At 44.9% G+C, this 27,222-nt stretch overlaps 2 protein-coding genes across 2 annotated transcripts in view; one reads left to right on the top strand and one right to left on the bottom strand.

Annotated features, from left to right (window-relative positions):
• The window catches only part of LOC134341659 (gastrula zinc finger protein xLCGF3.1-like), a 501,443-nt gene that overhangs the window by 61,685 nt on the left and 412,536 nt on the right, over window positions 1-27,222 (bottom strand). The gene's annotated exons all lie outside the window — the stretch shown is intronic.
• On the top strand, window positions 2,872-4,284 carry LOC134341689 (muscarinic acetylcholine receptor M2-like). Its single transcript, XM_063039615.1, has one exon. The coding sequence runs from the start codon at window positions 2,872-2,874 to the stop codon at window positions 4,282-4,284; it is 1,413 nt and encodes a 470-aa protein (XP_062895685.1).

The raw sequence follows: 27,222 nt of genomic DNA, 5'->3' as shown, positions 1-27,222 counted from the left end.
AAAAAAAACATAGATAGTTAAATATAATATGTAAACTATGCCAGTTAATTATGAAATAAGTCTAGGACCAGCCTATTGGCTCAGGGTGTCTGACCCTCCAAGGGAGGAGTTGTACGTTTTGATGGCAACAGGCAGGAATGACTTCCTATGACGCTCAGTGCTGCATCTCGGTGGAATGAGTCTCTGGCTGAATGTAATCGTGTGCCCAACCAGTACATTATGTAGTGGATGGGAGACATTGTCCAAGATGGCATGAATCTTAGACAGCATCCTCTTTTCAGACACCACCGTGAGCGAGTCCAGTTCCATCCCCACAACATCACTGGCCTTACGAGTGAGTTTGTTGATTCTATTGGTGTCTGCTACCCTCAGCCTGCTGCCCCAGCACACAACAGCAAACATGATAGCACTGGCCACCACAGACTCGTAGAACATCCTCAGCATCGTCCGGCAGATGTTAAAGGACCTCAGTCTCCTCAGGAAATAGAGACGGCTCTGACCCTTCTTGTAGACAGCCTCAGTGTTCGTTGACCAGTCCAGTTTATTGTCAATGCCTTCACAACCTCCGCTCCTACCTCTTTCAGAGCCCGAGAGTGTAGTCCATCTGGTCCAGCTGACTTATCTAACATTCAATTTTTCAGCCTCCAAAGCACCTTCTCCTTGGTAATAGCAAAAACACTCACTTCTGCCCCCAGTACTTCTGGATTTTTGGCATATTCCTGGTGTGTTCCACAGTGAAGACAGACACAAAATAGGTATTAAGTTTGTATGCCATTTATTTTCCCCCATTACTATGTCTCCAGCATAATCTTTCAATGGTCCGATATCCTTTACTTTTAATATTTCTGAAAAAAAATAGTTTTGGTATCATCATATTATTGGCTAACTTATGTTTATATTTCATCGTTTCCCTCTTTATGAATTTTCAGTTGCCTTTTGTTAGTTTTCAAAAGTTTCCCAATTTTCCCACAATTTTCGTTGTATTATTTGTTCTCTCTTCTCCCTCTATGCTGTCTTTGACTTCCCTTGTCAGCCACTGTTACCTTATCCTCCCTTTAGAATACTTGGATATGTATCCATCCTGCGCCTTCTGAATTCCTCCACGAAGCACCAACCATTGCTGTTCTGCTTTCATCCCTGGTACTGTCCCTTACCAATTAAATTTGGCCAGCTCCTCTCTCATGATTCAGTTACAGTAACCCCTTTTTATCCACTGAAATCCTAATATATCTGACTTCATCTTCTCCCTCCCAAACTGCAGGGTGGATTTAACATATTATGATAACTGCCTCCTAAGGGTTTCTTTACCTTAAAGTCGCTAATGAAATCGGGTTCATAACACAACACTCAATCCAGAATTGCCTTTCGCCTGCTGTCCTCAACCGCAAGCGGTTGTAGTAACCCGACTTGTACGCTTTCTACAAATTCCATCTGTTGGGGTTCGGCACCAACCTAAATTTCTCAATCTACCTGCATATTGAAATCCCCCATGACTATTGTAACATTTCAATTTTTATATGCCCCTTCTGTCTCCTGTTGTAATTTGTACCCCATCTCTAGGCCACTGTTCGAATGTCTGGATAGAATTCCCATCAGGGGCTTTTTACCCCTGCAGTTTCTTAACTCTACCCACAAGGATACTCCATCTTCCAATCCAATGTTTCCGATTTCTAAGGATTTGATTTCACTTTTTACTAACAAATCCTCTCCACCCCGCCACTCCCCGCCTACCTCTCTGTCCTTTCGATACAATGTATCTTTTGATGTAAATCTCCCAACTATGATTTTCTTTCAGCCACGATGCCCACAATGTCATAACTGCAATCTCTGACCTCTACCTTATTCCATATACTGTACAGTGTGCATTAAAATATGACACCTTCAGACATGTATTCCTTACCCTCTTCGATTCTGCCACTATGTTAGATTTCAACTCATCCTAGTCTCTGCAACTTTGCTCTATCACCTGCCTGTCATTCCTCACAGTCTCACTACACACTGCATCTACTTGTATACCAACTGCCTCGTCTTCAGACCAATCATTCCAGTTCCCATCCTCCCTGCCTAATTAGTTTAAACCCTCCTCCACAGCTCCAGCAAACCTGCCCACAGGGATATTGCTGTCACTTGGCTTCCGGTGTCACCAATCTTTTTTCTGCAGGTCATAACTTCCCCTTTTAGGCTATTAGTTTCAAGAATATTAGACCATAATTGTTTAGAGTTCTCATGGGTTTCATAACTAGGGTAAATCAATAGTGTTCGGCCATCACTAATATGGTTCTTAGCATTCTGTTTTGAAACACATGCTGTTGATCCGACGTAACTCAGTCCCAGATTCTTCTCTCCCTCCTGGACTTTGCTTCATTTCTACTTTTGACTGCAAGTTTATTGGATTTTATGGTTGTTCCTCCTTTGGGAGAGGGATAATTATGTGTATCTGTTTTTCTTGCGTCATTTCTGTAGGCAATTGGGATGTCTCGTGTTCATACAGCTTTTGCTTTCAAAGCACGTGCATTGAAGGGAACCAAGAAATCAGAGGTTTCCCATCATTTTCAGTGCATAAAGGTGGACCAATGTAATGAAAACATGTTTCCAATGTCGGGCATCAACACCTTCATTCAGTTAGGCACTCGTAATTAACTATTAATTCATAATTAGTTGTACGTACAACAAGTGATCTCTGTGCTTCCTGTTCAAATTAATCTCTCAGCAACAATCTTGAAGTTTTTTTTTTAACAACCGATGGTCCTGTGTGTTCTTGATGGTGAGACTTCAATAAGAAATCCTTTATTGCTTGTTTGCTAATATTTTCTCCTCTTTTCTCTTATTTTCTGCGTTTAGTCCGTTTCAGTGCTAACTCAAAGGGAAAGGATGGCTAATTCAACACAGGCAAATGTATCTCTTAGCAACCTAACAGACATTGAAAGAGGAAGCGCTTACAAAACTGTTGGAGTAATCTTCATTGTGATTTCAGCATTATCTTTGAGTCTGGTGACCATTATCGGAAACATTCTGGTTATGCTTTCTATTAAAGTAAACAGACAGTTACAAACAATTAACAACTATTTCATTTCCAGCTTAGCCTGTGCTGATTTGATTATTGGTGTGTTCTCAATGAACCTTTACACCACTTACATCGTCATTGGCTACTGGCCCATGGGCCCAGTGGTGTGTGATTTATGGCTGGCTCTAGATTATGTTGCTAGTAATGCATCTGTCATGAACCTTCTTATCATCAGCTTTGACCGATACTTCTGTGTGATAAAGCCTCTCAGCTACCCTGCGAAGAGAACCAGCAAGATGGCAGGGATGATGATTGCAGCTGCTTGGGTGCTGTCATTTATCCTGTGGGCTCCTGCCATTCTCTTCTGGCAGTTCATTGTAGGTGGGCGGACAGTTAAAGAGGGTGAGTGCCATGTACAGTTCTTCTCAAATCCAGTTGTCACTTTTGGCACTGCAATAGCAGCTTTCTATCTACCGGTTATTACCATGACTATTTTGTATGTGCAAATATCCCGTGCTAGCAAGAGTCGGATCAAGAAGGATAAGAAAGAGCCCGAGTCAAACAAAGACACCATTTCTCCCAGTCTACTGCGGGGCAAAATAATGAAACCGAGTAACAACAACTTTTCCAGTGCACCTGATGGGTTGCAGAATTTCAAAGTACAAAACGACAAGGCAGCTGGGGAAGTAATGACGGATCATTGTGGCCAAGGAGAGAAAAAGGAGATCTCCAATGACCCGACTTCCCTCAGTGTGGTCCCTTCCATCCGGGAGGAGGAAGGAACGATTGATGAGAGCACAAAGGTCTCCACCGCACGAAGGCATTTTAGCATCGGCAGCTCCAATCTCTCCAGCATAAAGGTTGTCACTAAATCCCAAAAGAGTGACCTCTGCGCTACCACAGTTGAAATAGTGTCAGATAACAGCACCAAGAATAGTAAAGACAGAGAGCTCACCGCAGCCCACAAGATTATTAAAATGACAAAGACTACTGCTAAGAAAAAGAAGGGATCTGTTACCCGGGAGAAGAAGGTGACCAGGACCATCCTGGCTATTCTGCTGGCATTTATCATCACCTGGACCCCATACAATGTCATGGTACTCATTAACACTTTCTGTTCAGTCTGCGTCCCTAACAAAGTATGGACTATTGGATACTGGCTCTGTTACATCAACAGTACTATCAACCCAGCCTGCTATGCACTATGCAATGCTACCTTCAAGAAAACCTTCAAACATCTTCTCTTGTGTCAATATAAAAACATTGGTGCATCAAGATAAAACCAGCAACAAGTTCATCTCCATGAACACTATATACATGTTAAAGATGACTTCAATAATGTTTATCTATAAATGTATGTAAGTAAATGTTCAAAATGCCAATTTATGGTTCAAGTAGACATTATATATAATATGGTGAAAGCACACGAGTTATGTCTAATGAATTCTTAACATCTGCTTAAATGAAGAGTGTTCTGATTATTATGATGTTTCAGAGTGAAATCGTAAATGAATCTACCTAAATTGCAAATACAATGCGTTCCAGTTAATTGGGGCACACTGGGAATTGTATATTTTGGCCCGATTACATGGTTACCCCAATTAGCCGAAGTTTCATGGAAATAGTTAACAAAGTATAAAATAAGACAAATTACCATTTAAATAAGTAACAAATTATGTATTTGAATGAAATACAGAATAAATTAGAACACAACCAAAATCACCACAGTATATAAAACTGTATTAGTTCCTAATTATTATGCTGAAATTCATTAAGTGTACCCTGACCCGTTCCCTTGATTGACTGTAAGTAAACAACTTCATCACAGACACCAAGTGCAGATAGTGGACAGCTTTTAAACAGTGCTTTCGATGATTGGAACCTCCAAATCCTCATTTTAATTCTAACATTCAACATGACTGCTGATACCTTCAAATTCATCATAGTGCCTAAGTTGTTGAAGTATTGAAATTGTTTCATTTCACCCCAGCCGTTTCTGGCATCCGCAAGTCTGAATGTTTGACACCGCAGTGAGTAAAACAGTCCCAAACTGTCTTACTGTTTATCATTTGCCTACGATCAATGACAAAAACATCACTGGTTTTTGAACACAAACACACAAGTGATGCAATTTAAAACGGTTGTTTTAATTACGGCATAGTGTATAACAGCCACATAACTTTCATGTGACTAACGCTAGTTAGAAACTGTTTGGCAACAGATTCCTGCCCCAATTAAGAGGCATAGCTTCCCAAATAAACAAAAGAATCCCATGTTTTCCGTTTTCATTTTCATTAAGTATTGTCCTAAAAAAGCGGCTGACCCAATTAACCAATGGACAAATTAATCCCATTTCACTGAATTATAAAAGTCAACATAGACACATTCAAGCGGTAACGTTCATTTTTATCATATTACTCAGTATCAAAAATTGTATCTTGTCCTTATATTAACTTTGTGTTTCTAATGGATACACACTTCATTACATTTTAGTTGGTAGTTTTAATTGGTTGCTTCGAAACTTAATCACCAGTCAAAAGGGAGCCGTTGTTGGCGGACCCAAATGCAAGACACAGTCACTGAAGTACTAGGAACAGGGCTAGTTGTGTCAAGAAAGCAAGGGAAGACAGGAATAAATGACCCTTGACTTTGACACAGGCCCTGGACGAGAATAAGATTCTGGGTCTGGGCTAGGACTTGGACTAGAGACAAGGGACCCGGACGTGGAACTAGGAACTTGGAGCCTCAGCTAGGGCTCCAAGCCAGAGACTGGACAAGGACCCGAAACCTGGGTCTTGACTTGGGCTTGGACCCCAGTCTAGGCGAGGACAAGACGTGGCTACAGGACTGGACGTGAGACTCCAGGACAGGACGAGGGAACTCCAGAACTATGGTTTCAGTCGAAGCAAGCAGTTGAAGAAGGGAGTGGAAGAAATAGGGTAGAAAAAGCCGTTTTTTTTTAAAACACTGCTCAGGGAGAAGGGTCTGCACTGCGCAGACGCGTGACGTAGCGCGCCAAGGTTTAAAAGCAGACCACCTATACAGTGGCCATCGTCGGAGTGGACTGAGTCAGAGTGGGATGGCTTTGGCTCAACAGGCTTCGGCGAGAACGGGCAGAGGCCAGGGTAGGTTCCGATTAGTTTTTTTGTTCAGATTGTCTAGCGTAGAGAGAATGCCAGGCAGGATGTTGGAATGTTCCTCTTGCAGGATGTGGGAAGTCAGGGAACCCTCCGGTGTCCCTGACAACGACACCTGCCAGAAGTTCATCCAGCTGCATCTCCTAACAAACCGCGATAGGGAACTGGAGCAGGAGCTGGATGACCTGCGGATCATTCAGAAGAATGAGGAGATTATAGATAGCAGCTACAGGGAGGTAGTTACGTCAAAGGAGCAGAGGTCAGGAAATTTGGTCACTGTCAGGTGAGGGAAGAGGAAAGGGCAGACAGAGCAGGGTTCCCCTGTGGCCATTCCCCTCAACAACAAGTATACCGCATTGTTGGGGGGATGACTTACCTGGGACAAGCTGCAGTAGCCGGATCTCTGGCACTGAGTCTGGCTCTGCAGTGCAGAAGGGAGGGTGGAAAAAGAGGAGAGCGGTAGTGATAGGGGACTCGATAGTTAGAGGTACAGATAGGAGGTTCTGCGGTCGTGACAGAGAATCCAGGATGGTTTGTTGCCTCCCGGGTGCCAGGGTCAAGGATGTCTCTGACCGATTGCATGACATTCTGAAGTGGGAGGGTGACTAGCCAGATGTCGTGGTGCACATCGGCACCAATGACATAGCAAGGAAAAGTGAGGAGGTCCTGGAAAGTGAGTATAGAGAGCTTGGTAGGAAGTTGAAAAGCAGGAACTCGAGGGTGGTAATCTCAGGATTGATACCTGTGCTACGTGCCAGTGAGGGTAGGAATAGGATGCGCTGGAGGATGAACAACTGGCTGAGGAACTGGTGCAGGGGGCAGGGTTTCAGATTTCAGGATCATTGGGACCTCGTCTGGGGCAGGTGGGACCTGTGCAAGAGAGACGGGTTACACTTGAACTACAGGGGGACCAATATCATTTCAGGGAGGTTTGTTAGTGCTATTGGGGAGGCTTTAAACTAGATTTTCAGGGGGATGGGTACCAGAGTGCCAGAGCTGACAGTGTGGCTGGGGTGAAAGTAAATGATGTTAACAGTTCAAGCAAATCCGCTAATAGAAAGGTTGTGAGTGGTGGTAAACATTTTCTGAGGTGTATATATTTCAATGCTAGGAGTATTGCGGGGAAGGCGGATAAGATGAGGGCGTGGATTGACACGTAGAATTATGACGTTATAACAATTAGTGAAACTTGGCTACAGGAAGGGCAGAGCTGGCAGCTTAATATTCCAGGGTTCCGATGTTTCAGATGTGATCGAGGCAGAGGAATGAAAGGTGGGGGAGTAGCATTGCTTGTTAGGGAAAATCTTACAGCAGTGCTCAGGCAGGACAGATTAGAGGGCTTGTCTACTGAGTGCTTATGGGTGGAGCTGAGAAACAGGAAAAGTATCGCCACATTAGTGGGATTGTATTACAGACCACCCAATAGTCATCGAGAATTGGAAGAGCAAATCTGCAGAGAGATAGCAGGCAACTGCAGGAAACATAAAGTTGTGGTGGTAGGGGATTTTAATTTTCCGTACATTGATTGGGACTCCCACACTGTTAGGGGTCTAGATGGTTTAGAGTTTGTAAAATGTGTTCAGGAAAGTTTTCTAAATCAATATATAGAGGGACCAACTGGAGGGAATGCAATATTGGATCTCCTGTTACGAAACGAGTTAGGACAAGTGACGGAAGTGCGTGTAGGGGAGCACTTTGGTTCCAGTGATCATAACACCATTAATTTCAACTTGATCATGGACAAGGGTAGATCTGGTCCTAGGGTTGAGGTTCTTAACTGGAAGAAGGCCAAATTTGAAGAAATGAGAAAGGATCTAAAAAGCGTGGATTGGGACAGGTTGTTCTCTGGCAAGGATGTGATTGATAAGTGGGAAGCCTTCAAAGGAGAAATTTTGAGAGTGCAGAATTTGTATGTTCCTGTCAGGATTAAAGGCAATGTAAATAGGAATAAGGAACCTTGGTTCTCAAGGGATATTGCAACTCTGATAAAGAAGAAGAGGGAGTTGTATGACATGTATAGGAAGCAGGGAGTAAATAAGGTGCTTGAGGAATATAAGAAATGCAAGAAAATTCTTAAGAAAGAAATCAGGAGGGCTAAAAGAAGACATGAGGTTACCTTGGCAGTCAAAGTGAAGGATAATCCAAAGAGCTTGTACAGGTATATTAAGAGCAAAAGGATTTTAAGGTATAAAATTGGTCCTCTTGAAGATCAGAGTGGTCGGCTATGTGCGGAACCAAAGGAAACGGGGGAGATCTTAAATAGGTTTTTTGCGTCTGTATTTACTAAGGAAAGTGGTATGAAGTCTATAGAATTAAGGGAAACAAGTCGTGAGATCATGGAAACTGTACAGATCGAAAAGGAGGAGGTCCTTGCTGTCTCGAGGAAAATTAAAGTGGATAAATCCCCGGAACCTGACAGGGTGTTCCTCGGACCTTGAAGGAGACCAGTGTTGAAATTGCAGGGGCTCTGGCAGAAATATTTAAGATGTCGCTGTCTACAGGTGAGGTGCCGGAGGATTGGAGATTTGATCATGCTGTTCCGTTGTTTAAGAAAGAATCGAAAATTAATCCGGGAAATTATAGGCCGGTGAGTTTAACGTCAGTAGTAGGTAAGTTATTGGAGGGACTACTAAGCGACAGGATCTACAAGCATTTGGATAGACAGTGGCTTATTAGGGAGAGTCAACATGGCTTTGTGCGTGGTAGGTCATGTTTGACCAATCTATTGGAGTTTGACGAGAAGGTTACCAGGAAAGTGGATGAAGGGAAGGCAGTGGATATTATCTACATGGATTTCAGTAAGGCCTTTGACAAGGTCCCGCATGGGAGGTTAGTTAGGAAAATTCACTCGCTAGGTATACATGGAGAGGTGGTAAATTGGATTAGACATTGGCTCAATGGAAGAAGTCAAAGAGTGGTAGTAGAGAATTGCTTCTCCGAATGGAGGCCTGTGACTAGTGGTGTGCCACAGGGATCAGTGCTGAGTCCATTGCTATTTGTCATCTATATCAATGATCTGGATGATAATGTGGTAAATTGGATCAGCAAATTTGCTGATGATACAAAGATTGGAGATGTAGTAGACAGTGAGGAAGGTTTTCAGAGCCTGCAGAGGGACTTGGACCAGCTGGAAAAATGGGCTGAAAAATGGCAGATGGAGTTTAATACAGACAAGTGTGAGGTATTGCACGTTGGAAGGACAAACCAAGGTAGAACATACAGGGTTAATGGTAAGGCACTGAGGAGTGCAGTGGAACAGAGGGATCTGGGAATACAGATACAAAGTTCCCTAAAAGTAGCGTCACAGGTAGATAGGGTCGTAAAGACAGCTTTTGGTACATTGGCCTTTATTAATCAAAGTATTGAGTATAAGAGCTCGAATGTTATGATGAGGTTGTATAAGGCATTGGTGAGGCCGAATCTGGAGTATTGTGTTCAGTTTTGGTCACCAAATTACAGGAAGGATATAAATAAGGTTGAAAGAGTGCAGAGAAGGTTTACAAGGATGTTGCCGGGACTTGAGAAACTCAGTTACAGAGAAAGGTTGAATACATTCGGACTTTATTCCCTGGAGCGTAGAAGAATGAGGGGAGATTTGACAGAGGTATGTAAAATTATGATGGGTATAGATAGCGTGAATGCAAGCAGGTTTTTCCCAGTGAGGCAAGGGGAGAAGAAAATTAGAGGACATGGGTTAAGGGTGAGGGGGGAAAGTTTAAAGGGAACATTAGGGAGGACTTCTTCACACAGAGAGTGGTGGGAGTATGGAATGAGCTGCCAGACGAGGTGGTAAATGCGGGTTCTTTTTTAACATTTAAGAATAAATTGGACAGCTACATGGATGGGAGGTGTATGGAAGGATATGGTCCGTGTGCAGATCAGTGGGACTAGGCAGAAAATGGTTCGGCACAGCCAAGAAGGTCCAAAAGGCCTGTTTCTGTGCTGTAGTTTCTCTGGTTTCCATGGCTTCCTACCGGGATGGGTGAGGTACTCCTGGGCTGGGCGGGGCACAAGGACGGGATGAGACACGTGGACTGGACGAGCACACGAAGCGGCCGCCCTGGGAGCACCGGACGCAGTAAATCTCATCAGTTGACTCTCAGATGAAGTGTCGCCTCACGTGGAAGGACTGTCTGGGGCCCTGGATGGTGGTGAGGGAGAAAGTGAAAGGGCAGGTGGAGCACTTGTTCCGCTTACAAGGATAAGCGCCGGGAGGGAGATCGGTGGGAAGGGATGTGGGTGGGAGGGAACGAATGGAAAAGGGTGTCGCGTAAGGATCGATCCTTGCGGAAAGCAGAGAGAGTGGGGCGGGGGGGGGGGGGGGGCGGGGGGGAGGGTAAGGTGTGCTTGGTGGTGGGGTGCTCCCGATGCAGCCTTCTGTATATTGGTGAGACCCGACGCAGACTGGGAGGTCCTTTTGCTGGACACCTACGTTCTGTCCGCCACAGAAAGTAGGATCTCCCAGTGGCCATATATTTTAATTCCACGTCCCATTCTCATTCTGATATGTCTGTCACAACCTCCTCTACTGTCAAGATGAGGCTACACTCAGGTTGGAGGAACAACACCTTAAATTTCGTCTGGGTAGCCTCCAACCTGATGGCATGAACATTGACTTCTCCAACTTCCATTAATGCCCCACCTCCCCTTCTTACCACATCCGTTATTTATTTATTTATTTATTTATTTATTTATCCATTTGTTCGTTCATTCATTCATTCATTCATTCATTCATTCATTCATTCTATTTCCCAGCTCTCTCTCTCTCTCTCTCTCTCTCTCTCTCTCTCTCTCTCTCTCTCTCTCTCTCTCTCTCTCTCTCTCTCCCTCTCTCTGCTCTCTCTGTCCCTCTCACAATAACTGCTTGCCTGCTCTCCATCTTCCTCCGGGGCTCCCCTCCCGCTTTCTTTCTCCCTAGGCCTCCTGTCTCCTCTCCCTTCTCTGGTCTGGTATCCCTGTTCCCAGCTCTTAGCTTTATCCCCTCCCACTCCTGTCTTCTCCTATCATTTCGGATCTTCCCCTCCCTCTCCCTCCTTCAAATCTTTCACTATCTTTTCTTTCAGCTATTCCCAACGAAGAATGTCGGCCCGAAACGTCGACTGTGCTGCTTTCTGTAGATGCTACCTTGCCTGTTGCTTGAATTTCCAGCATCTGCAGATTTCCTCGTATTTGCATCAGACATCCTCTGTGCACCACTGTCGCATTAACCATTGTCTCATTGATCACTGCCTGCCAACCAGGTTCATAACTAGCATTCATACACTCAGTAACACAGTTGGACATATAGTAGGTCCTGTATCTATTGTTCATAGGTTGCACACAGTTTAACAATAACAGACACAATATTCAAATAGTCTTGTATAAAGCAGAATTATTCATTCCATCTCATTCCATCCGGGACATTAGACAGGGAGCAATGGTTAGAATGGCTGAGATATTCTATCACATGTCCTCAAACAGAGAGGTGCTGCTTCATGTTAGTGGCACAAACCTATTGGGTCAATGGTCAACCCACGGCTGAATGGCTAACCCTTCCCAAATTCTACTTTTCCCTTAATCCACAATTTCTCCTGCTTTACAAAATGCATGTGACAGAAAAATGCATATTTTACATTCGCCCGTGTCCCTCAACACTTTGCCACATCCGTGGGATCCATTTCAGCTGGACAAGAATAACACCCTAGTAAAGTGGTGATGGAATGGAAGTTAACTGATGTCACAAATTCACTCAGTCTGTAACCAAACCAAGTGCATTATTTAGAGATGGGCTCAGCGGTGTATCTAGCGTGTGGAGTGACCCTGGGCATGCACCTTGGGCAGGGTATGTACGAATAATTCAGTAGAATACAGACAGGTTCTAGAAAAGAGGGATTAAGTAAGGACTTTCGTAGATAAGAAGGATAAAAAAGGTGAAATTCTTGATTCCAGAAAACTTGTGAGCAATGTCAAAGAGCATGGAGGAATCCACGTCAAACTTGCAAACGCATTGGAGCCCATCCACTGATTCGCAGAAGCGCTGAGAACTTCATTTTGGGTTGAAGACCCAGTGCCTTGCAGCTGATATCTCAGATCCTGAGGCAGCACAGGCGGACTCCAACCACGTGTATGTGTGTCGATGTGGAAGCTCAGATTTTCACTGTCTAAACTCAGGATGTGGCCAGCATGCTGGGAATACTAATGTTGAAAAGAGATGACAGGATGCTGTAACAATACAGCAATCTCACCTCGTTCACAGTGCTGGGGTAGCTCGGCTGTCATGCGGAGGGAGCAGCGGTGACGTTGTGCAGTAAAGACTGCATTCATTATCCCACCATTGTCATTCTGCCAGTTATCTTGTCATTATAAGAAAGGATATCCAAGCCTCACAGGATAAGCAGAAGCCCTTCTCATCAGAAATGATGCTAATCCTGATGGGAGGATACAGTGTAAAGACAGCCTTCCAGAGACATACTTGCACACCAAAGCCATTTGCAGTCTCCTTCACTAAAGTTCCTCGACCAGGCTATATTCAGCCCAGCCAGCCTTACCGCTGATTTTACTCTGCATGAATCTGCTCCCAACTTGCTTCAATAATTCCATCAAAGGTTCAAAGGTCCAATTTAATGTCAGAGAAATGTGTACAATATACATCCTGAAATGTTTTGTGTTCGCAAACATCCACCCAAACAAACTGCCCCAAAGAATGAATGACAGGTAAACATAAGAACGCCCAAGTCCCCACCCCCAGCTCCCCCCTGCTGCAAAAGCGGTTGCAAGAAATAATCCCCCCTCCCGCCACCGACAAAAAACAAGCATCGGCACCGCCACCAAGCAGACAAGTGTGAGCAAAGCAATAGCAAAGACACAGACTTGAAATTACCCCAAACACTTCGAGTTTCACCCAGTCTTCGACATACCACAGGTTCTCTCTTTCCTTAATAAGGGAAAGGGAGTGTCTCGATCAGCAGACAAATGTATTTCCTTCTTCACAAACTCTACTCAGTCTCCACTTCAGTGTTTCTGTATTGTTTACTGAAGACACCTCCTCTCATGGCAAGTTTGATTTCTACCTTCTTACCAATCTTTGGATAAGTAAGTGAAATTTTTTGGAGACTAACTTGTGTTGTTGGCCTTTGTCTCCCCCAGCTGACCAATGGAGCCATTCTGTCGCCATCTTCTTAGATAAAGACACTAAGGGTGCAAAAATGTTCTTATTCCACTTGCCAAGATTGGATTGATAAAACCGGTTTGGAATATTTATTTTGTGTTGTCTTGTATTTCATGTTGCAGCTAAATACATTTTTGCAGAACAGTGAATTAGGATGTGTTTTACTGCTGCAGTTGGATGAATTGGTACTGTAATTGGGCGAACATTCAACCTGGGCACGCATGCCGCTACTTTTTCTCTTTCATCTTGTTCCCTTTCTGCTTCTGAAACCACGCCACCCCCCCCCCCCCCCGCCACACACACACACACACACACTTTTTCTGAGCGTCTAGCTGCTTGACACGGAGCTAGTTAACAAAAGCAGAGCCCCTGCAAAGGGAAGCCTGTGCGGCACACAGCGGAATTAGAGCCATAGAACCATCAAAATACAGCACAAAAACAGACCTTTCAGCCCATCTAGAGGGGCCGAAAAATTTAAACTGCCTACTCCCATCGAACGTACCAGGACCATAGCCCTCCATACTTCTACCATCCATGTACCTATCCAAACTTCTCTTAAATACTCAAATTGAGCTTACATGTACCTCCTGTGCTGGCAGCTCGTTCCCCACTCTCACAGCCCTCTGTGTGAAAAAGTTTCCCTTCATGATCCCCTTAAACTTTCCCCCTTTTTCTTCTGCTGTGTATTGCAGAGCTCCTCCTGGGTGGTGTAAGTTGTAGAATCTTTGTTGCAGCTGAACAGTTCTTAGCTCTTTTACAATTTTGTCTGGTAACCACGTGGCATTTGTGTGTGCAGGAATCCCTGTGTTGCAGACCATGTTGTAGGCATTAACCCTTAAACTCCCTTAACTGCTTTTTGGATAATTGTGGTGGTTCAGCTGCAGACTGCAGCAGACCATTACAGAACACAAGCATCTTCGACAGCTCCAGGCACCAGCATTGATTTGTGTCAATTCACTGATTGGTCACGCACTGTCTTGTCACCAAGAGGGTGTTTATTCCTTTTGCTCAAGTTACACCAAGATCGGGGTCCCTAGCCTCTTATATGCCATAGACTGATACCATTAAGCAAGGGGTTTGTGGTTGCCAGGTAGATATCTAGAGCTTTAATGTGGTATCTGCAGGTTGTGTTCTGATCACCCTGCGCATTGAAGAAGCTTGCACAAAGCTATTCACGAATTCCATTCTTGCTTCTCTGGCATTGGAGACTCTCACTTAGGGAAGTGACAGCCAGTGCATTGTCTCTTCAGGTTTGAGCTTCTAATTACGGCTGCAGAAGGTGACAGTCTTGAGCGAGAGCGTCTTTACTGAACCACTAACGCCTGGTAGATTGTTCTCTCACTGAGTTTCAGAGAATTGCTCCTGAAGATTTTGTGTATTAGAGCCCTTCTTCCAAGAGAATTCCCTCAGTGTCCCCCGCAGCTTCCTGTCTCATCAAACAGCTTGTCCTTCTCTCTATGCTGTCTGCTCAATCTGCATACAAAGAGAATACCTGCTTGTCCACGCCCCCGTCCCCCATATCTGGGAGAAACTGGTGCCTGCAGAAACCTTGAAGTCAAACCAAAAGCTTAGTGGTTTGGCACATCATTCCCTGTACACTGCCCAAGTGTAAATATTAGAAACAACCGAAACTTTGTGGATTTCCAGTTCACCAATCAGAAATAAATCAAATCTCTCAGCGTAGTCTCAACTAACCTGAGTTTTTCAAAAAAATGTATGAGTATTTCAAGATAGCCTGCTGTGCTAAAAGGTGTCGTGTTACCACTGCAAGTTGTTTGGGATAAATAGGAATGCATCACAGCACTGTATAGACAGGTATCACAATGATGAAAGAATTGAAACTTTGTATCGGAAGAACTGTCTAAAGGAATGACAGATTTTATGATTACCATTGCACATAAGGATATTTTGAAATATCTGTACAGTTTTGAAAAGGAAAGTCGGTCCTGAGGAGTCTCAAAGCTGTTGATTGATTTCTGCTTGCTGTGAATAGGATGTCTCAGGAGTTTGTTTGTTTGTTGAATTCCTAGACTTGGGCTAGTGCACAGGGATTGGTGTGCCTGTGCTTTGTCTTTTATTTATGCAGAAACCAGTTTATCCCAGATATGACAGGGATTTGGAGCCATTCTTCTCTTGTGATGAAGAATGAGGTGAGGGCCTGGAGAAAGAGGGCAAGCAACTCAAAGAGAGAGAGGAAGGAATGAATACTAAGGAGTTTTGATAACTGCATGGAATATTCAGAAGCAATTCATCCACCTAAACATCAATAAGTAACAGTGTATCAGATGACTGTGCATCAGGAAGGATTTTCTCTCTGAAATCTGCCACCTGTTCCAAACATGGATAAACTAGTTATTGTTTTCAGTTGGCAATGAAGGGACTGTACGTTTGTCACGCTGCAACTGGCACGGAACTTTAATTCCCACATACATCGGAGCTCATTTTACCAAACCTCAGCAAGAGATGCCGCAGGCAACATAAAAGAAAACAGTTGTTATTATTTTAATAAGTGGATTCCAAAAACATAAATACCTTAAAGACTACACACTTAATTTGTCTCCTTCAATAATATTAAGAAAGAAAAAAACTGTTTTGTTTCCAGTAACTTGACTGTATCCTCATTCAATATCCAGCTCAGATTTATGATCTAATAGAGAATACCACTGTAATTCGCTGATTATGTCTTGTTTTAAAATATCAAAGACAAAATATCTTTTGAACTATTCTGGTTTTTAGAAATTCTCCAGCTTGATTACCTCTGATTTTGAACGCTGGAAGCTATGCTGAATTATAGCTTACAAATTTCTCAGTACAAATGATCAGCACGCTCTTAATATACATAATTATTGATTCCTCTATGATTACTGCCTTGCTGTTAGAAAAGGTCATTTAGAGAAAGCTTATTTTATTCAAATACGTGTCAAAGTGGAAATGTCTTTCCTTCGGGTCAGTGCCAGTGAATCATTAACAATATATTTCTATGAAAATTTCATGGGACAATGGGGCTAAAGTAAGGTGCCTGTTGCATCTTACATTCCGCATCATTGCCTTCCTTTAGTTTCTCTTCATTGAATGAAATGAATGTAAAACTGACATGTATCACCCTCATCTTTTTGGTAACACTATCATGCTCTCTGGTGTCTCTCTGATTTATATTAACGTCATTTGACATCTGTATTCATTAATACCCTCAATATGCATGCACAGAAAGTGTATTAACTTCTCATTTCATTGAAGTACCTTTGTTTCAAATGGCTGCCCTACATTGTGAATCCATGAATGAGACAAAGTCTTCAGGATGGATTTTGGGCACTGTAGTATGAAAACTACACAATGTTCTGGTTAAGAGATGCAGATGCATTGCCGCGATGTAGCCCTTGACTAGCGATGGTACAGTGGCTTAGTGATGGATCTATCAGGCAAACCTGTCTGGAAAAATAAAAAGAAGGGAGAAGATTGGGGACGAAGAAAAGTTGATCCAACACGACCAAATGGCGGGATTCCGTTTGGTGGCCGAGACTTGATGCGGACATCGAGCACATATTTGGTGCACGCGACCCCTGCCAGCAGTCTCGAATTGTAAAACCTCCCGTCCCATGGCATTGGCCGACCTAAACTTGGAGACGTTTAACCTTGACTCGCCAGTCCATTGGGCGGACACGAATCATTGGCAGTAGTCGATGCGCATTTTAAATGGATTGAGGTCAAAACGGTGAAGACTTCGACGATAAACTCTTCACGCATTTTGTACGCATGGAATCCCTGATACTGTAGTCTGTGATAACTGTCCCGCGTTTACAAGTAAGGAATTCCAACTATTTGCAGAAGATAATGGAGTTCGATCGCAGCATACGTCCCTTTATCACCCATCTTCAAACGGTATGGCTGAATGAGCTGCTCAGATGTCACGCAGGGGACACAACAGTTTCATGAGGAGATGCACACAGGATCTACGGACTGTTTTTTTCCGGATGCCGAATAACCTCACACACCACCACATAGGTATTTATGGACCGCAGACTGCACTCCTGATTAGATTTGTCGCGCCAGATCCGGAAGAACGAGTAATGGAGACAAAAGACAATGAAAGTGCGGTACGACTGAATTAGGGAACATCGGAACACTGAGGTGGGAGATCCGGTTTATGTTCGCCGGAACCCTGAGAGCCGAAGGTGGATGAAAGGAGAAGTTGTGGTGAAAGAGGACCAACAAGCTACTTCAACGCTTGAGGATGGTTATTTGAGCACTTGAGTGTATGCCGCCGACATCCAGACTACCTCAGGGGATGGCCAAGTGAATCCCTCGTTGCACAACTGGCTAGTAAACAAGCCGGGTTAGCCCCACAACTTGTCGAGAAGAATCCCCAGTTGCAAACAGTGAATCCGAATCATCACTCGAGCCTGGGGTTTCTGGATTCCGCCTATCAGTACGGACCAGAAAACAGGAGGAATATTATCAAGTTGGCTTCGCCTAAAAGCATATAGGGTGGAGTGATATCCGATTCATAGGGCGACTCTTTATGGGTGTGTCATGTGACATCACGGGATTGGTCGATTATTCCGTTAGGTTTGGCCTACTAATCCCGTCCGTGTGATCGTGTTCATTGTGTCCGGGTGACTACGAGTACACCAGGCCTATTCGGCTGCAGATGACACGGTAAACGTTCTTTAATTGTAACAGTGGCATAGGTACTGCTGAGACATTATTTATAATTTTGCCGATAATACAACTGCTGTAGGCAAGATCTCAGAGGATGACGAAGAACGGTATAGGAGTGAGGTAGATCCGCAGGTTGAGTGACGTCACAACAACAGCCTTGCACCCAACGTCATTGAAACTATTGCATTGATTGTGGTCTCCAGGAAGTAGAAGTGGGAAGAGGCGGAGAAGCTTCCGGTTTAAGATCGTGGTGGTGAAGCTCAGTGACCACTTATCGGCGGCAATAAAAAACAAAGAAAACAACTAAATACGTGTTTAATAACTTTATACTGGTAAACGATCGCTGCAAACAAAACCCTCCAACTTTCCATTCAGAGTTGAGCTTTTGAACTGCCTGTATGAACTGACATGTTTGCGGTGTGAAATGAAAGCTCGAAAGCGCTGGACGCTGCTGCCTTGAAAGCTGAATCAATCCGCCGGGGTCCGGGTCGGAGATCGGAGGACGAGCCAATGTACAGCCATCGCTGGATCGGACTGAGACGATTCGATGTGGCAGAGCAGAGGCGAGCGGAGGGGAGGCAGAGCCCGGTTCCGTGCCCGAGACCGAGGACAGATCCGAGATTAGATCGATTTTGAAGTGGGACCGAATTGGAAAGTTCGGAACGAGCAGAATCGAGGTGGTGAGGCCAGACCCGAGAGAGTATCGAAGCAGCAGAGCCCGGGTCCGAAAGCGAGGAATGATGCAACGTTTGGACGTTTTCATCGACGGACCAGTCTGGACAATGGACACTGCTTTGTACTGGGGCAGGGACATGTTCTTGAATCGGTTCTTGCAACGTCTGGCTTCCTGTCTGCGGCGTGGGGGAGTGGGGGGGCGGTGGATTGGCTGGGGACTCACTTTCCTGACCTTCAGTTCTGAATGTTTACCGTTTGCAGCATTGGTCCTTTTGTTGTTTACCCTGCACATCCGGTGTTTGACTGGTTTCTTTCTTAGTCGGTTCTGTCGGCTTTCTTTGTTGTGTGGTTATTTGTAAGGAGACAAATCTAAATGTTGTAAACATATACATTGATAATGAATGCACTTTGAATTTTGAACTGTAAACACGTACATCTTCATCGATGGGTCAGCAGTGGAGAGACCGAGAAGCTTCCATTTCCCATTGGTCCACAACTCTGTAGATGATGGATTGGGAGAGAATAATTGATGCAATTACGAGAAAGTTTGAGAAGATTTATGTTGTCTCAAAAGTCTCCAGAACATTCATACAGGTGTACCTTGGACACTATGCGGGCTGTTGCATCCCGTCAGGTGTGGAGGCACTAATACAGCAGATCGGAAAAAAGCCACAAAGTGTTGTAAATTCAGTCATTTCCAGCAACGGCATCAGGCTCCCCACCATATTCAAAACCCAATGACTGAAGAAGACGGCATCCATCATTAAGGACCCTCAAGGTGCAGAATACTTTGCATTACTGTCATCAGTAAGGAGGTACCTGGTCACAAGTCTCACCCTGAACGTTCCAGCAACGCAGGAGAGCATAATGCGTACAGCAATATGGCACAGAAACATAGAAACATAGAAAATAGGTACAGGAGTAGGCCATTCGGCCCTTCGAGCCTGCATCGCCATTTATTATGATCATGGCTGATCATCCAACTCAGAACCCCGCCCCAGCCTTCCCTCCATACCCCCTCATCCCCGTAGCCACAAGGGCCATATCTAACTTCCTCTTAAATATAGCCAATCAACTGGCCTCAAATCTTTCCTGTGGCAGAGAATTCCACAGATTCACCACTCTCTATGTGAAGAAGGTTTTCCTAATCTCGGTCCTAAAAGGCTTCCCCTCTATCCTCAAACTGTGACCCCTCGTTCTGGACTTCCCCAACATCGGGAACAACCTTCCTGCATCTAGCCTGTCCAATCCCTTTAGGATTTTATACGTTTCAATCAGATCCCCCCTCAATCGTCTAAATTCCAACGAGTACAAGCCCAGTTCATCCAGTCTTTCTTCATATGAAAGTCCTGCCATCCCAGGAATCAATCTGGTGAACCTTCTTTGTACTCCCTCTATGGCAAGGATGTCTTTCCTCAGATTAGGGGACCAAAACTGCACACAATACACCAGGTGTGGTCTCACCAAGGCCTTGCACAACTGCAGTAGTACCTCCCTGCTCCTGTACTCGAATCCTATCGCTATAAATGCCAGCATACCATTCGCATTTTTCACCGCCTGCTGTACCTGCATGCCCACTTTCAATGACTGGTGTATAATGACACCCAGGTCTCGTTGCACCTCCCCTTTTCCTAATCGGCCACCATTCAGATAATAATCTGTTTTCTTATTTTTGCCACCAAAGTGGATAACTTCACATTTATCCACATTAAATTGCATCTGCCATGAATTTGCCCACTCACCCAACCTATCCAAGTCACTCTGCATCCTCTTAGCATCCTCCTCACAGTAACACTGCCATCCCGCTTCATGTAATCCGCAAACTTGGAGATGCTACATTTAATTCCCTCATTCAAGTCATTAATATATATTGTAAACAACTGGGGTGCCAGCACTGAGCCTTGCGGTACCCCACTAGTCACCGCCTGCCATTCTGAAAAGGTCCCGTTTATTCCCACTCTTTGCTTCCTGTCTGCTAACCAATTCTCCATCCACATCAATACCTTACCCCCAATACCGTGTGCTTTAAGTTTGCACACTAATCTCCTGTGTGGGACCTTGTCAAAAGCCTTTTGAAAATCCAAATATACCACATCCACTGGTTCTCTTCTATCCACTCTACTAGTTACATCCTCAAAAAATTCTATGAGATTCCTCAGACATGATTTTCCTTTCACAAATCCATGCTGACTTTGTCCGATGACTTCACCGCTTTCCAAATGCGCAGATTCACATCTTTGATAACTGACTCCAGCAGTTTCCCCACCATTGACGTTATGCTAACCGGTCTATAATTCCCCGGTCTCTCTCTCCCTCCTTTTTTAAAAAGAGGGGTTACATTAGCCACCCTCCAATCCTCAGGAACTAGTCTAGAATCTAACGAGCTTTGAAATATTATCACTAATGCATCCACTATTTCTTGGGCTACTTCCTTAAGCACTCTAGGATGCAGACCATCTGGCCCTGGGGATTTATCTGCCTTCAATCCCTTCAATTTACCTAACACCACTTCCCTACTAACATGTATTTCGCTCAGTTCCTCCATCTCACTGGACCCTCTGTCCCCTACTATTTCTGGAAGATTATTTATGTCCTCCTTAGTGAAGACAGAACCAAAGTAATTATTCAATTGGTCTGCCATGTCCTTGCTCCCCATAATCAATTCACCTGTTTCTGTCTGTAGGGACCTACATTTGTCTTTACCAGTCTATTCCTTTTTACATATCTATAAAAGCTTTTACAGTCAGTTTTTATGTTCCCTGCCAGTTTTCTCTCATAATCTCTTTTTCCCCTTCCTAATTAAGCCCTTTGCCCTCCTCTGCTGAACTCTGAATTTCTCCCAGTCCTCAGGTGAGCCACTTTCTCTGGATAATTTGTATGCTTCTTCTTTGGAATTGATACTATCCCTAATTACTCTCGTAGGCACTCGGTTGTGCCCATGTTTTAGCCTACGCCAAGATCAATTTGACTCTTCAATGTCAAAAATCAGGGATTACTTCAATACATTTCGTGCTGCCCTTGTCAATCATGCCTGCACAATGTGTTGGTGAGTTCAGTGTGACTGAAGAAGTGTGGACAAATTTGGAATAAGGTGATGAAATCCGTGTGGTCTACAATTACATTGGGCAAATAACGCAGACTGTGCAAGCTCGCTTTAATGTTCATACGATGTGGGATTGGTTTCAGGATAAATCGTGAGCTAACTCAAAGCTAACATTGGTTTTGTGAAATATGGAGCGATATGTCATACAATTAATATCAAATAAAATGAATGTGAAGGCAACAATAGAAGTAGGTGATAGGTCATGACTGGCATTTCAATCCGGAATGTGTGGAACAGTTTTAAAGACTTTCTGATTGTCTACTTTACTGGACGGTGTTATGGACCGAGCTTAAAGTATTCCCTGCGGTGCCCAGAGAACACAAAAGTAGAAACGGCATCTTGTTTGTTAACTGACTGTAACTAACTCGAGTTGTTGTGCAACCTTTGTTGCTGTTGTTATTTTTTTTTAACCGGGGAATAGATTAATATATAAAAGGGCAGCAAGATCAGAACGCAGGAAACTGGCGCTTCGTGAAAGGAGTGCGGTACGTTTTGTACAATATCCAAAAATGGCTTTACCGTCAATCCGGCAAGTCAGGATGGTATTTTACCCTATTCTCGCAGCTTTTGGCGTTCCGGGTAAGTCGACACATCTTCTGTCTGAAATGTTAGGGACGGTCTCTATTTACAGTCATTTCACTGGGTGTTGTTTATGGGCGAAACCAGCCCAGCGCGGAGACACGGCAGACTACAGCTGCTGAACGGTTTGTCTCCGCTCTATGCGCTGATGCAGGATCCAGTTCACTGCCGCTACACTCCCTCCAAAGTTCAGCGCAAACGATGCTGCTGAAATTCAGAGAGATCAATCCTCTCCGCTGTTGACCACTGTCCACGTAAATTTGATACCGCGGATTGTTGCAGATTGAAATATATTTTGTGACCTAACTTTTGGTGAAGGAACAGTAGAACAGTACGAATTGTGGGAACATTGTGGATTGTACCAACTGCCGCCGTAGCTAAACTCTCTCTCTCTCTCTCTATCTCTCTCTCTCTCTCGCTCTCTCTCTGTTCCTGTATCTCTGTCTCTGTGTCTCTCTCTTTCTCCCTGTCTCTCTCTCTCACTCTCTGTCCCCTCATTCTCTGTCTCTCGCTCGCTATCTCTCTCTTTCTCTGTCTCTCTGTTTTCCCTGTCGCTCTGTCTCTCTCTGTTACGTACCCCGTAACTGGGTTGCCAAACCAGCAGAAATGGATCACTCAGTTGGAGTCCGGATTACTAGAACTAAGAAAGTTTTATTAAAGAACCAAGCAACACAGTAATCGAAAGGATAATAAATGCAACAGTTTAGCAATGATAACCACACATGTGCACAGAATTAAGATAACAGCATCAATCAAGCTCTATCGTTGTCTGGGGGTAAATGACCAAATTTCAAAGTGACTCAAAGTTCAGTCCAGTTTAGTAGTTCAGTTCGCAGTAATCGTTGCCATGGCGATGGACAACGTGGGGGGAGAGAGAGAGAGAACAGGAACAACTGATCATTCAGACACGGCTTCACTCACAGACCGGCGAGATGGCTCACAAGCAGCTTTTGGGCGGGTCCTTGGTGATGTCACCTGAGGTCACCGACTGTGACCCCTCCTCCAGATGCGGTCGATCCTCTGCAGTGAACCCGGCACCCAGGCAAGGGCGGACACACACCGGGTTCCCGCTGATCGTACCTTTTCACCCTGTGCGTTGTCCGGTACTTCTCACCACTCGTGAGAGGCGTACCGCTTCCAGGGTCTCGTTACCTCGGGTGGCGTGTGTCCCTGTCTTAGCGAACCGGTCCCTTTTTATCCCCCTGCTGGGGTATCGCCTGTCCATCACTTCAAACAGTTCAGGGTTCAAAGGGGGGAGCCGCTCCAGACAGCTCTCTCTCCCCCGTCCCTTCATTACACATCTCCAGACGCTGCTCCATTGTTCCTTATCTCTCCTTCCCCTGAGGGCAGGTGGCAGACCACTTGCTGATGTCACTGATGCTAACCCAGGCCAGCAAACATCTTAATTTTATGTGTATTCTCGTCACACTTCCCCCCTTTAAGGATTTTTACCGGGAGGTTAAAATTACAAAAATGAATACATTATTTGATACATACACAAATATACATCTTTATCAGCTATTTGGCTAACACAGCGAGTTTGAAGCTGTCAACACCTTGACAGGCAGTCATCACATTTTCTGTTCCTTTTATATGTGTTATTGATAATCCCTTAGACCAGGCTCCAACTCAGCAAACTTCATAGTGGCCAAAAACACTGATGAATTGCGATCAATGTAGCCTCTCATTTGGCTTTTTCCCGGACCACAATAACAAGGGTCGTCCCATTCCGACTCAGTTTTCTCTCGCAAGGGCTTAGTAGGAGGGGGACGGGTATTGACCGCACAGTTATTGCAAAACTTCCTGCAGTACCCCACCATCTCCAAGAGCCTTCTGAGGGCCCTCTTGTCTGTCGGGGTTGGGAGGTCAGCGATAGCCTGCACTGTAGCTTGCATCACTGCCCATTGCCCCTGTGTCACCACAATTCCCAGGTAAGTGACCCTCGTGTGGCCGAATTCATTTTTTTCAAGGTTCACTATCAGGCTGGCTTCAGACAGCCGTATTAAATTGCCAATACACACCTCTGTGTTCATCAGCCCTTTAGTCACTGAATTACTCAAAAAATATGGGTGTTGTTTACCAGGCCGCCCTATTGTAACAGACATCACCCGACGTCCCAGTTCTTTGCATTTTCTCGGGACAATCAAACACATGGGCGCGAGTCGTTTAATTACTTCTTCTAAAGATTCGCTTTGTTCGGGGATTAAGGGAGAGACCTTATCAGTAGACCTGGCCAAAACAATAGCCTTCTCCCATCTGATCGATCCCATACTAAACTTTTCAAAATGTTTTTTCCTCTTATCAGGGGGCCCCTAGCTTCATTGATTTCCACGCTAACACCGACTAGGTTTGTTAGCATATCAAAAGCCGGTGACCGTCTCAGTTCGCGTCGGTCATGATCAATAACATTTTTCCCCCTGGGCAGCCGGTAAATCTCTTTCATGATTCCACCAACTGTTTCCTCCAGCACCGCGAAATGTCCACCGGGGGGTACCTCGTGGGCCATGTTAAAAACCTCATCCCCATAACTCTTTTGCACCACACCCCACTCCTCATCTGCGGGTACTGTCCTTGATTTCCCTTTCTTCCTTAGCACTTCCTCCTCCGCACAATAGCCTACGAGTTCCCTTGTCAAGGCTGTGTCAGAGAGAGCTGTCTCTGCAAAAACCATCAGCCCCTCGTCTCGCTCCTGCGTCTGCACAAATTCTTTCCTGGCTACTGCTACGTCTGTCCCAACTCCCTCACTACCTCTTATCTCACTACACCCTGTCTCATAGAAGGTTGGCAGAAATGTTTCAGCTAAATTTACCACCACAGCTAAATTCACTACTGCAGCCCCATGATGAACCTGTGAGTCCATGGGCGGGGCCTCAATGCTGGCAGGCTGACCTGTCAATCTCACGACTGGGAACACGATTCCTCCGGCGATGTCATTACCGAGCAAGACTTCCACGTCTTTCATCGGTAATTCGGACCTCACCCCGATCGTGACGAGTCCAGAGACCAGGTTGCTCTGTAAGTCTATCTGGTGCAAAGGGACTGACTCTGTCCCTTCCCCAACACCTTTGACCTCTACCTCCCCAGTCTGGGTCTCTGAGCTAAACTCTAATACACTCTTCAGTATTAGTGACTGACACGCTCCCGTGTCTCTCCAGATCCGCACTGGAACTGGTTTTAAACCCTCCTTCACTGACACCAATCCGGCCGAGATAAACCTCTCGCGCCCTTCCTGGACTTTTTCAGACCTGTCCTTCCCTAGCGGTTGGCTTAACAGCTCGATACAGCCATTCAAAATTTCCGCTTTTCCTTTCCCCGTCTCCTTCCTTGGGGCAAAGCACCTGGACGCAAACTGTCCGACTTTCCCACAATTATAACGGACGACCCCAGGAGACTTCCTACCAGACTGTTCCCGGTCTACCTTATCCTTTTCACTAGTCCCCGGCTTACTTTCTGACTTTTCCGCCGGACTCTCCCCGCCGTCCTGACTACCCTTCTGGTAGCCTTTACTCGGGGCAAACTTCATTTTATGCGTCAACGCAAGCTCATCCGCTAACTTAGCATTTGCGGCTAACGTGGCTGCCTCTTTCTCATCTAGGTAGGGTCTCATACCCTCAGGGACACAACCTTTAAACTGCTCAATCAGGATCAGTTGTAGCAGTCTGTCATAATCCCCTTCTACCCCCTTCGAGGCGCACCAACGCTCACAATATGTCTGCATCTCACGGGCAAACTCCAAATACGTGCGTTCCAACTGCTTCCTCGCATTCCGGAACCTCTGCCGGTATGCCTCCGGGACTAACTCAGAAATCCTGAGGATGGCCTCTTTCACCACCTCATACCTCTGGGTATCTTCCGCGGACAAAGCGGAGTAAGCTTCTTGGGCCTTCCCTTTCAGTACACTCTGAAGTAAAACAACCCACTTATCCCTTGGCCATTCCTGACTTATAGCCACTTTTTCGAAGTGGAGGAAGTACCGATCCACGTCGGTATCGTCAAATGGGGGAACCAGCCTAACCTCCTGGGTCGCCCGGAACCCTCCATCTTGGTTCGGCACGAGCCCCTGCTCGGCCCTTATCTTTAACTTCTCCAGCTCAAATTCCCTTTCCCTCTGTTTCCCTCTCTCTTCTCGCTCCCATTGCCTCTCTTTCTCCTCTCTCTCTAACTGTCTGTCCCTCTCTCTCTGTTCTCTCTCCAACTGTCTTTCTCTCTCTTGCCTTTCGACCTCTTTCTCTTTCTCCCGCCTTTCTAACTCTTTCTCTTGCCTTTCTAACTGCTTCTCTTCGTGTTCTAACTGCCGTACCCGGAACTCGTGCTCGAGTCTCAGTTTTTCAAGCTGTACCTGTACCGCGTCTCCAGCAGGTTTTTCAATAGACCCCACCCCCAGCTCACCTTGGGGATACACACCTTTAGATACATAGTGCTCTACAATAGCTCTGTGCATCTCCTCTCTCCTCATTGTCGACTTCACCTTAGCAAGATTCAACCGTTTGGCCACAGCTATCAATTCCGATTTCCTGGCATCCTCTAATGCCTCCAAGGTCGGCACCTTTATAAATTCCTCAGCCTCCATTTCTGCTGTTTGTCTTTTCTTTCTTTCGGGAATTTTAACCCAATCAATTTACTCCGTCCCAAATTTAGCGTTCAAAATCGCGGACGAGAGCCCCACTTATGTTACGTACCCCGTAACTGGGTTGCCAAACCAGCAGAAATGGGTCACTCAGTTGGAGTCTGGATTACTAGAACTAAGAAAGTTTTATTAAAGAACCAAGCAACACAGTAATCGAAACGATAATAAATGCAACAGTTTAGCAATAATAACCACACATGTGCACAGAATTAAGATAACAGCATCAATCAAGCTCTATCGTTGTCTAGGGGTAAATGACCAAATTTCAAAGTGACTCAAAGTTCAGTCCAG

Source organism: Mobula hypostoma, unplaced genomic scaffold, assembly GCF_963921235.1.
Source record: "Mobula hypostoma unplaced genomic scaffold, sMobHyp1.1 scaffold_36, whole genome shotgun sequence".
NCBI lineage: Eukaryota > Metazoa > Chordata > Chondrichthyes > Myliobatiformes > Myliobatidae > Mobula > Mobula hypostoma.
This window is presented reverse-complemented; position numbering and strand designations above follow the sequence as displayed.